This window comes from Diplotaxodon limnothrissa, linkage group LG10 (genome assembly GCF_057381915.1).
Source record: "Diplotaxodon limnothrissa isolate DT_005_m linkage group LG10, D_limnothrissa_male_GT1.1, whole genome shotgun sequence".
Lineage (NCBI taxonomy): Eukaryota > Metazoa > Chordata > Actinopteri > Cichliformes > Cichlidae > Diplotaxodon > Diplotaxodon limnothrissa.
This window is the reverse complement of record NC_140605.1, coordinates 660,483-672,181: the sequence shown is the minus strand read 5'-3', so window position 1 is coordinate 672,181 and position 11,699 is coordinate 660,483. Positions and strand designations below refer to the sequence as shown.

Genomic DNA, 11,699 nt, shown 5'->3' with positions numbered 1-11,699 from the left:
TATAGCACATTTCCAAACAGTCCATGATGCAGAAAGGGCTTAACGATGTAAAATGATAATAAAATAAATAAAATCCACAACAATGAGGCAGTAAAATGTAGAAAAACACACAAGTAACTAAAATAAGTGATTAAAAAAATCTAAAACAACAACTAAGGCTGTTAAAACCAAAATGTTTAGGTCAACGTGCGTTAGCAGCCAGACCATAAAAATGTGATTTTAGTGACGATTTCAAATGTTTGTGCAGATCTGGGCATCTGCACTCGTCCGCAGCTCTGCTTGTGATTAGCTGCAGGAGTAGCAGCAGGACGCACAGACAGGAAGACATCAAGGAAGCAGCACGCTGACGAGCAGACAGGTCAGCAGACGCGAGACTTTGCGCTCGGATGAAGGGCGATGCTGACTGTGGCGTGCAGTTGAGGTGCGGCTCCGGGTCTCGCTGTAGTCGCGGTAGAGTCCTCCCCTGCTTGGATTTGTCCTTGGAGGGATGTCGGCTTCTCATCAGATCAGTCTGTTCGTGGGTAAGCTTTGCTTTAAATGTCATACAGTGCAGTGTGTGTGTGTGTGTGTGTACTGCGGGTTCTTGCTGCACTCCCACACAGCTTTGAAAAAGTTTTCGCGGTACTGTTTGAAAAGAAGCTTTGAAAAGCACCTCTGTGGATTAATGTGCACATACAAGATAAGGGCATAAATACCTCAGTACAGTAGACACCGCACAGACTGCTTGTCAAATGACAAAGGAAGATTGTTTTATGAAGGACAGAATTATTCCCGTTTATATTATTAGAGAAATAGAATAAAAGACTGCACCTGAGCTGTGGTTTCACCTGCAGACAGAGTAAGACCAGTGTTCTTCCACAGGATATATGTGTGTGTGTGTCAGTGCTCATGTTGATAAAAACATTGGACAGCAGTGTTGTTGATGGAGTTTTTACCGTCACAGTACTCACTGCCCACATTCAGCTGACTGCCATTTTGTGCCAAGAGGAATTTGTCACACATTTCCAGATGGACAGTCTTTTGAACATCACGAGCATCGTTACTCTCCGTGCTCTGAACCTTTCTCACTTTATGTCCTTGTTTCTCTGCCTGTTCTGTGTTAGGCAAGCAAAGAAGACAAAACGATGGATTGAAGTTTGGAATTAGGTGCTGATTCCATCCTGATTTACCTTCATAGTGTGTAGGGTGTGTGTAGCTATTTATGTGCAAATTTCACATTATGACAGAAATGCCTAAGACTTACCAAGCATGTTAGCATTTATTGAGAAATATGAAGGTGGAGTAAACAGAGCTGCTGCAGGTTCTGCTGACCATTACTGTTTTAGAAAACAAGTCCCACACGAGAGAGAAACAGCACCACCATTGGTATGCTTGTCTGTGGGTGATGAGACACTTCATTACTTGCATTATGGGAAAATGTTAGACGAGCCACAGCAAGCACAGCTTGTTGTACTTCATCAGCTTGTCGTGCAGCTAAGTAAATGTGATGGAGCCACCATGACACATCAGTTTGTTTGTGCACCGACACCATATCTGATTGTGTGGGTCATGTAGTAGTATTCAATTTAGGATTCAGTACAGTTGAAGTATGAAGATTGCTAAAAGCTGTCTGTAAACCAGCTCTCGCCCTCATCAGTCCTCAAAAAGAATTCATCTCTTTCAGTTTGAGTGGGTTAGGGTTTTAGTGTACTTTCTCTTTGAGCTTTAGGAAACTCACCTCTTTGCCTCCTGTTGAGTACTGAGAACTATCGACCTCCTTGCTTACATTGAGCTGATTTGCACAAACAGTGAGTTCGGCCTTATTCCTCTGCTTGTGTCTGGATAAAGAGATCAGCAGTGGCAGGCCAAAGGCTCTGTTAAGAGTGGAGATGATAGACGTTAGGGTGTGATGTGTTGCAGCATTCTGTCCTCAAATCTGTGGCAGCTGCCCTCCCTCGTCTCCTTTTCTTCTTGTTGAGTGTCTCAGCAGTGTGTGTCATCGGTGACTTTGACAGCCAAAAGACTCAAATAGGCCAATAGCTTTGGATTTGTTGTTCTTTGGGATGTGGGGAGCAGTGCACTCCCTCCGCCCGCAACGATGCACATGCCATCTCTTCTTTCCATCACTCCAGATTCACCTTAGGACTTCAGTGTGCATCTCGCTCAGACACTCGTCATGTTTGATAATCAGAGTAGAATCTCTGTACACTTAATGTCAGAGTGCCGAGTACAGAAGGCCTGTTTCACTCAGACTAAGGAGGTCAGGTGGCAGGAAGTGGCAGTTTTGTCTTGTTCATCCAGAACTGTGAGAAATGTGAGTAAAATGTATACCTTAAATACATCAATGTAAACTTTGTTTAGACTTGGCTCTAATCATCGCTCCATTCTTGATGCAACCATGAGTTTATGTGCCAGTACAGATCCAGTCGGTGGTGGACACACGGTCCTGCCTGGTGGAACTGATATGGGGCTGCATGCGTGTATGTAAACACTGAGTTTTAATTGGCTGTGTACAGCAGCAGGGATTGGTCCCCCTTCTGTCTGCAATAAAAGTTTGCACCACATGATAGTTTTTAATGAACTGATTTCTCACATTTATGAGTTTCCATCAGTCACCTAGGTTTCCAAGATGGCGCCGCGTATGGATGCCCTGGTGCTTCAGTGCGTTACTTTTGTCTTGTTTTTGTGCATTTCTTCTGTGTCTGGGCACTCCTCTGGATATTCTTACACCAGAGAAGAGCTCCTTAACTGCAGGACTACAACGCCTGTGGATTTATTTCCAATATTTGTCGCATCTGCGGCAGATTTACTGCTGACTCTGATCAGGAAAGTGAGACGTCGAAAGAGAGGTAAGCGAGCCGGCGTACTCGTGCATTTGAGGAAACGCGGACTGAGAACGGCCCTTCCTGGGATCTTCCTTTCTAATGTACGCTCACTCTGGAATAAGATAGACGAACTGGCCCTGATGAGAAGCATGAACAGAGACTTTGCCTCCTCCTGTGTCTTATGTTTTACGGAGTCGTGGCTCAGTGAGGACATCCCGGACTGCGCGCTCAAGCTGGAGGGCTTTCATCTGCTGCGCGCGGACCGGCAGGCCGCTCTCTCCGGTAAAACCAAAGGTGGAGGTGTCTGCTTCTACATCAATAGTGGCTGGTGCACAGATGTAACAGTGATTGCTCAGCACTGCTCTCCCTCTCTGGAATATCTTTTTATTCACTGCAAACCGTTTTATTCTCCGCGGGAGTTTGCTTCATTCATCCTGGCCGCTGTTTACATCCCGCCAGACGCAGATGCGCGAGCAGCTCAGTGCGCACTCGCAGAGCAGATTCTCCACACGGAGCGGACATACCCGGACTCTCTCATCATTGCTCTTGGGGACTTTAACAAAGCCAATCTGAGCCATGAGCTTCCGAAATACAAGCAGTATATTAAATGCCCGACCAGAGAGGAGAGGACATTAGACCACTGCTACAGCACGATCAGCGGGGCCTATCGCGCGGTGCCCCGCGCTTCACTCGGACTTTCTGATCACGTCATGATCCACCTAATCCCCGCGTACAGACAGAGGCTGAAGCTCTCCAAACCTGTCGTGAGGACCAAAAAACTGTGGAGCAACGAGGCTGTGGAGGAGCTTCGCACGTGTTTGGAGACCACAGACTGGGACACATTGAAGGCTGCTTCTAACAGCTTGGACGAGTTTACGGACACTGTCACCTCCTATATCCACTTCTGTGAGGACAGCATTGTGCCATCACGCACCAGGGTGAGTTATAACAATGACAAACCCTGGTTTACTCCTAAACTCAAAAAGCTGTGGCTGGAAAAGAGAAAGGCGTTCAGAAGCGGAGACAGGGACTGCTACAGAGAGGCCAAGTACAGGTTCACTAAAGAAGTGGACATTGCCAAACATCAGCACTCTGAGAAGATGCAGCAGCAGATCTCAGAGAATGACTCGGCCTCTGTGTGGAAAGGTTTTAGGAATATCACCAACTACAAGCCTAAAACCCCCCACTCCACTGACGACCTGCTCCTGGCCAACACCCTTAACGACTTCTACTGCCGTTTTGACGAGCCATCAGGCAGCCTTCACACCTCCAACGACCCCAACAATAGAGGCACTTTGGACACTCATTCCCCCACCTCTCCCCCCTCCATAGAGCCATCACCACCTTCAAACTGTTCACCTACAACACCCCCCTCCTCACCCCACACAAAAGAGGATTTCACACCACCTCCTCCCACCACAACTCTTCATATTCATGAAGCAGATGTGAGGAAGCAGTTTAAGAATCTGAATGCTCGGAAAGCTCCCGGCCCAGACGGTGTGTCTCCTGCCACCCTCAGACACTGTGCAAACGAGCTGGCCCCAGTGTTTTCTGGCATCTTCAACTCCTCACTGCAGGCATGTCATGTGCCTGCCTGCTTCAAGTCCTCTACCATAATCCCTGTCCCCAAGAAACCTAGGATCACTGGACTAAATGACTACAGACCCGTGGCTCTGACATCTGTGGTCATGAAGTCATTTGAGCGCCTAGTTCTCTCCCATCTCAAGACCCTCACGGCCCCCCTCCTGGACCCCCTGCAGTTTGCATATAGAGCCAACAGGTCTGTAGACGACGCCATCAACATGGCCCTACACTTCATCCTGCAGCATCTGGACTCCCCAGGAACCTATGCCAGGATCCTGTTTGTGGACTTCAGCTCTGCCTTCAACACCATCCTTCCAGACCATCTCCGAGGCAAGCTTTCCCAGATGAATGTGCCTGATCCCATCTGCCGGTGGATCACTGACTTCCTGACGGACAGGAAGCAGCACGTGAGGCTGGGGAAGAATGTCTCGGACTCCCGGACCATCAGCACCGGCTCCCCTCAGGGCTGTGTTCTTTCTCCTCTGCTCTTCTCCCTGTACACCAACTGCTGCACCTCCACCCACCAGTCTGTCAAGCTAATCAAGTTCGCAGATGACACCACCGTCATTGGGCTCATCTCTGACGGGGACGAGTCTGCCTACAGGAGGGAGGTTGAACGTCTGGTGTCCTGGTGCAGCCACAACAACCTGGTGCTGAATGCCCAGAAGACAGTGGAGATTATTGTGGACTTCAGGAAGCACACAGCCCCACTCCCCCCCATCATCCTGACTGACACCCCCATCACCTCTGTGGACTCATTCCGCTTCCTGGGTACCACCATCACCCAGGACCTGAAGTGGGAGCCCACCATCACCTCCGTCATCAAGAAAGCCCAGCAGAGGATGTACTTCCTGAGGCAGCTGAAGAAATTCAACCTGCCAACACGGACGATGATGCAATTCTACACTGCAATCATCGAGTCCATCCTCACCTCCTCCATCACCGTGTGGTACGCTGGAGCCACTATCAGGGACAAACAGAGACTGCAGCATGTTGTGCGCTCTGCTGAGAAGGTGATTGGCTGCAGACTCCCATCTCTGCAGGACCTGTACACCTCCAGGACACTGCGGCGTGCAGCTCGGATCTCAGCTGACCCTTCTCACCCTGGACACAGTCTGTTTGACCTACTCCCCTCAGGCAGGAGGCTCCGGTCCATTCGCACCAGAACCTCTCGCCACAAGAACAGTTTCTTCCCCTCTGCTGTCGGACACATGAACAATAACCACATGACTGTCCCCGCCACTAACACATGACCCTACGCTGTGTCACTGCATCATTTCATGTCTGGCACTGATCACCACCTGCACTCATGTATATATCTTTCTACGTAGCACTCATAATTCTTATTCTCATGTATATATCTCATGTATATCTCATGCACATATCTTTCTTTCTACATAGCACTTTAATTCTTATTGTTTGCACTGAAGCACCGCAGCAATTTCCTAATGTTGTAAACCTCAACATCTGGCAATAAACCCATTCTGATTCTGATTCTGATTCTGATTTCAGAGCACTGAATGAAAATGACAGTCACAGGTTTGTTTTCTTTTTTCTCACTTGTGGCCATTTTTCCAGTTCCAGTATTTAAACCTTCCCTGAATGGCTTTCAGAGTAATGATCATTCAGGGAAGGTTTAAAACCATGGAGAAGTCTTTTTATGGCTGTGGGTAGGGATGGGTATCGTTTACGTTTTATCCGATACCGGTGCCAAACTGGTACTTTTGAAACGGTGCCGGTGCTTAAACGGTGCTCAAACCGGTGCTTAAAGAATGGAGAACACAAAATTGGTCCAAAAACCTCTCATGTTCAGCTGTTTTTTTGTAAAAAGATAACAATGTTAGCCTTTTCTGCAGCTATGGGGCATATATGGTATCACTCTTGGCTGGAAGCAGTGCTTAAACAATGGAAAAAACACAAACTTTGTCCTAAACCTCTCATGTTTAGCTGTTTTCCACTTTTTCTTTGGTCATTTTAGCCTTTTTGTCCAGGGTGAAGGGAGTATCTGCCATCAAACAAGAGGACAGCCGCATGTAGCTATGATGGTGTTTGCTAGTTCACCTTACATGCATTAATGTAATAACGTGGTTAGCCTACTCAACATAAATTACACACGAACAACATTAAGCTACTCACGCAGAGAAGAACAGCTGCTGCTGCATCATCATCCTCATCATTTCTGCTACACTGGCAGGGCTAGGGGCCAGGACTCTCCTCTTCTGGTTTTTGGGGGATGTTGCTAACTCCGGGTCCGATAACAGGCACCACACCCGCAGTAGATGCGCTCGGTGTGAGGTCTCGCAGCAAGCTATCAAATACGGCGCATTTTTCGGCTTTAAAAAAACGCTATGTGTCGCCAGGTGTTTCATCAGATTTGAGGTGTTACCTCCTTTGACAGTATCACAGTATCAGCTTAAAGCACTTGTTGCTGCTGAGTTTGCATATTTTGCTGTGAAGTACAACCAGACTTTGACCGCTTCGCCTTGGGCATTTTTAATCTGTAGCTCTGCTCTAAAAGAACGTACGTACCTGGACCCGCCTACTATCCTCAGAAACGTAAAATGATTGGCTAGAATTCAAAGTGTATCACAGCTCAGAAAAAAAAGCACCGAAATAAAGCACCGAAATGTGCGCTGCTTTTCGGTCTGGTTACTACTGTTTATGTCAGAACCGGTGCCATCATGGCACCGGATACCGGTACCCATCCCTAGCTATGGGTTTGATTTCCATCATTACAGATGGTTATACATTACACATGTATAACCATGTTATTGCACTGAGGACTGAGGTTACAATTCACTTCCAAAGTAATATTCCAATATTATTTCTCCACAGCCACATCGGAGTGGCTGTAGGTCAGGAGGGTTTGGAAGGTTGTTCGATCCCTGACTGATCCCCAGTCTGCATGCCAAATAACCTCAGGCAAGATATTAAGCCTAAGTTGCTGTGCGATGCATCCATCAGAGTATGAATGTGTATGAATGTTAGTTAGTGAGCATTTAAAAAAATCATAGAAGAAACAGCTTGTATGAATGGGTGAATGTGGCATGTTGTATAGAGTGCTTTGAGTACTCTGGGAGAGTAGAAAAGCATCCATTTACCATTTACACCCACAGATTTAAACACTGTTCGGTCTGTGTGGACGTATTTTACAATTTCCAATAGAATACAAAGCAAAACCCTTTAGTGCGACCCAGACAGGTCACCAGTCTGCCACAGGGCTACACAGAGAGACCGACAACCATTTGAATTTAGAATCACCAGTTAACCTAACCCCACAAACCCCACAGTCTTTGGCAGTGGCGGCTCCTGAAAAAAATCTCAGGGGGGGCAATTTTTATGATATCGACTAAAATGACCCATTTAATGAGTACATCAAACAACACAATTTTAATTTAAATTTAAAATGAACAACCATATTCTGGCCATTTGTATAGATTTGTAAAAATGAACAACCATATTCTGGCCATTTGTATAGATTTGTAAAAATGAACATGAACAGATTTTTTTTTTTTTTTTTGAATGAATGAAAAATAACTATTGAAAACAACAACTGTAAACTGATTGGGGGGGTGGGCTAAAGAGAGAAAGAGAGAGGGATGGAGAAAGAGAGTAAATATGGTTAAGGGTTCTTATTTGTACAAGAACTTTGCTCGTCTGTCTTTCTGAGTGGCAAATTTCTCGATGACCCTGGTGTTGAAATCAGGAAGTTCTTGTGTGAGTTTTTTCTCTATGGACAGCATAGCCAGAGCGTTGAGCCGATCCTGAGCCATATTGTTTCTCAGGAAAGTTTTTATCCTCTTTAAAGTAGAGAAACACCTCTCCGATTCTGATGTTGTCATTGGTGTGGTGATGAGGATGTTAAGAAGACTTACAGTTTCGGTGAATGTGTCTTGAAGGTTGTTTTCCATCAGAACCTGATAGAGCGCCAGCGCACCACTACAACTCTGAAACTCCTCGTTGTCGTAGATCAGGGACAGTTCTGTTTTAAGTCTGGCTTTGTCCAATGAGGGATAGGCTTCCACTGTGGTTTGTAGTGCTGCATCTGGAAAATTTTTGCTGTGTTGTTGGAACAAGTCTCCTTGCAACAGAGTGGCGCTGACAAGGTGCTTGGTGAAAGAAAACCTCTCCTTGGCATGGCTCATAATGGTGTCGCACACCTATCCAATAATATATAATTGGTAAGAGTTAGATTCAGTGGTAAGACTTTGGCACATGTCTCATGTTAATCATTATTCTGAAAAAAAAAATCTGTCCATAACAAAACAAAACAGTCATGACCACTATATCAAATGACATCTGACAGCATCGTCATTAGATTTTATCTGATGATCCGATTTAAATCAGACCAAGCAGCTAGTGCTTACCTCCAGTGCCAAATGGTGTTGCCTGTCTTCCCCCAATGTTCTCCGTCTCTTTGTGGGTGGGTCTTGAACAGGTCCCCTGTACTCCTCATCCACAACCAGATTAGGAAGTGCCTCCCTGATCCAATACATAAGTTTCATTAATGGCTTCTGAAAACTGAATAGGGATATATTAACCAAACACAAACCAAACAAAGGTTGTGTTCTAATTACCGGGAATTACCGGATTTAATTAATAACCGGACCTGGTTTAATGGCTGGGGGAAAACCAGTGCAAGTAAATAAAGGCCCTGGCCATAATTTCAGGAAATAGCCTATGGTATAGGCTACATCAAATCATTACTGGGAATATACTTCATCAAATATACTTAATCAAATATTTTTCATAAAATTACTTCAAAGGCTGATATAAATCAAAATTATCTGAATTCCATTAAACATTTAAGTCACAGAACACAGAATATATGCAGAGAATTTGATAGAATCTATGCATAGATAATTAACATTTATTCTAGGTTACATATTTATGCTTTTATGCCTACCTGATAGCCTGCATGCGGCTGATGAATGTCTGGGTGATCCCTGCGATGGTGACAGAATCGATGTTTCTCTTCTGTAGGTGGTTATACAGCATGTCTACATGTGGCATTATCTTGTGAAACAAGGCCAGGAAAAAACAGAAAGCTTCGTCTTCCAGCATTCTCACGAAACCACCGGCATCTCTCTTTGTAGGGGCATCAAATCCTTCACTGTTACGGATGGTCTGAAAACACCTCACCAGATCGTCTTTATGTTCATACACTGTATTCACAGCACGACTGTTGAAGTTCCAACGGGTTGCCGATGCACTTGGAAGTCGGTGCGCCACCACCTCGTCAAGCACTGCAGTCCTCTTGCTCGATTTAGTAAAAAAAGAAGCGAATCCTGCTATGTCGGAAAAAAAGTGACTGATTTGAGGGATGTGGGAGGTTGCTTGTTGCATTACCAGGTTTAACTGATGGGCATAACAATGTACGTAGTGAGCGTTAGCATAAATGTCCTGTATCTTACGCTGCACTCCTCCAGTGGTACCCCTCATTACAGCGGCCCCATCGTAGGCCTGGGCGATCAACTTTCTCTCTTGTCCCTGGGGGAGGATGAAGCGCAGCCTCTCCGATAAGGCACTGGCTATTGCATCTGCACAAGCATTGGGTAGCTTGATGAATTCAAAAAAACGCTCTTGAATACGGTTTCGTTGGTCAATGTATCTTAGCACCATGACTAACTGACAGTGTGTAGAAATGTCAGTGGTTTCATCAGCTTGAATGGCTAAAAACTTCGCTGCCTTTACTTCTTCCACGATCCTTTCTCTCAGAACTGCCAACATGCAATCCAGGATCTCGTTCTGGACTGTTTTCGAGGTGCCTTTAAATACAGTAGCATTTTCAAGGTGTTGCCTCAAGTCGTGATCAATTGATGCCATCAAGTCGACTAAACCTCTAAAAATCCCTGGATTGTCTGAGGAATCACTTTCATCATGTCCCCGCATTGCTAGCTCAAAAGCACCACAAAACTTAATACAATCGATGATTTTAGATAAAATATGACGGTTTTTATCTACCTCTTCGTTGTGCCTTCTTAAAGCAATCCGATGTCCATCATCTAGCTGCGCCGCTATGCTAGTTTTCCCTAGCACAGCTAGCTTTACACTGTTGTCCATATGAACTCGTGAGCTTTCATGTTTCTTGATTCGTTCGGAGAGGTGCTTTAAGTCGGTTTGTCCAGATTGTGTCCACGTCAAATCACACTTGTCACTTTTGAACAGTATGCACGGGAAACAAAAAAGTGCATTAGCTGTTCCACAGCCTGTCAGCCACGACTTGCGCTGGAACCAACTCCGACAAAAAGTCCTGTTGTATGCTTTTGACTTCTCCTTCGTTGCCTGGGTTAGTTGAATTTCGGGCTTGTCAGGTCCCAACTCTTTAACTTGCAGTTTTTCTGCCATTGTCCTTCTGGCAAAAGGGTAGGTTAGAAGCGATCTAACCGAATTTGGGGGAGGCTGTGCCTCAACCGTTAACAATACCGCTGCCATCGTCTCTCTCTGACCTTATAGCTCACTTAGGCTACTGACTGAGGTAAAATTCTAGAACAGCAAATCTTCGCGCGTTTTCTGCAGGGGCGCAATTTTAAGCGCCCCCAAACCATTTAATTCAGCGACGCTGATAGGTCAAATATTTATTATTTTCCCCTGGCAACCATTTAATGATAGGCTATTTCGCTGCATATCAAGGGCGCTTTGACGAGCGCCCCAGAAGAAGAAAAACACCGTTTGTTGGTTGAACTTTAATGAGTCAGCTGGTGAAAATGTTAAAATACGCCTGGCTGTATATGGGCACACACATAGTAAAACTATCATTGATGAATTTTTTAAAAATATATATTTTTACTCCTCCACATTTGGGGGGGCGGAGCCCGAGCGCCCCCTATGGGCCAGCCGCCACTGGTCTTTGGACTGCTCTGTAGCCTGACAGAGCAAACCACCATGCCACCAGTGAATTAAAGTGAAGCTACTGCTCATTTCCAACCCATGCCCCTTGTTGGGCTTTTACATCCATAGCTGAGGGCTCTGCCTCCAATTCTGGAAACTAGGAACAATAAATAAGGCTCCACTTTTAGGGCAAAGTGCTCTTAAGTACAGTAATGAATTATTTGTAAGTGAGGAGAAGATTTTAAAAGCATTTTTTCACATTCAAGGGTGGCCAGTGAATAGAAGCTAATATGTTATTAAGGACTTAGAGCAGTCAGGATGTTTGATATGCATCTTACAGACCATATGAAAACATATAGAAATGAGCCTGAACTTATTGATACAGTTTTTAAAGGCAGATATAATGATTTTATTTTTGTCTGAATTTATATACAGAGAATTACAAATAGACAGTCTTCTGTATTTCCTTAAGCCATCTCC

At 45.2% G+C, this 11,699-nt stretch overlaps 2 protein-coding genes across 2 annotated transcripts in view; one reads left to right on the top strand and one right to left on the bottom strand.

The window, feature by feature from the left end:
* Positions 1 to 386: 386 nt before the first annotated feature.
* Positions 387 to 11,699, top strand: part of LOC146623664 (CXADR-like membrane protein) — a 187,717-nt gene continuing 176,404 nt past the window's right edge. Inside the window, exon 1 of the mRNA XM_085363275.1 lies at positions 387 to 521. Within this exon, the coding sequence (XP_085219401.1) occupies positions 387 to 521 (135 nt within the window). The remainder of the gene's footprint in view (positions 522 to 11,699) is intronic.
* Positions 7,948 to 10,353, bottom strand: LOC146623665 (zinc finger MYM-type protein 1-like). Its single transcript, XM_085363274.1, has 3 exons — positions 9,295 to 10,353; positions 8,756 to 8,870; positions 7,948 to 8,548 (listed from the first exon to the last, which is right to left on the bottom strand). Exons 1-3 carry the CDS (start codon positions 10,278 to 10,280, stop codon positions 8,021 to 8,023), a joined length of 1,629 nt encoding a protein of 542 aa, XP_085219400.1. The 5' UTR covers positions 10,281 to 10,353; the 3' UTR covers positions 7,948 to 8,020.

What these genes read in the sequence shown, in the direction of transcription:
- LOC146623665 (XM_085363274.1), bottom strand. Translation starts at nt 10,280, where the DNA reads ATGCGGGGACATGATGAAAGTGATTCCTCAGACAATCCAGGGATTTTT. An exon ending in AGCCGCATGCAGGCTATCAG is followed by an intron (nt 8,871 to 9,294) that starts GTAGGCATAAAA and finishes GTATTGGATCAG; the next exon opens with GGAGGCACTTCCTAATCTGG. An exon ending in AACACCATTTGGCACTGGAG is followed by an intron (nt 8,549 to 8,755) that starts GTAAGCACTAGC and finishes ATTATTGGATAG; the next exon opens with GTGTGCGACACCATTATGAG.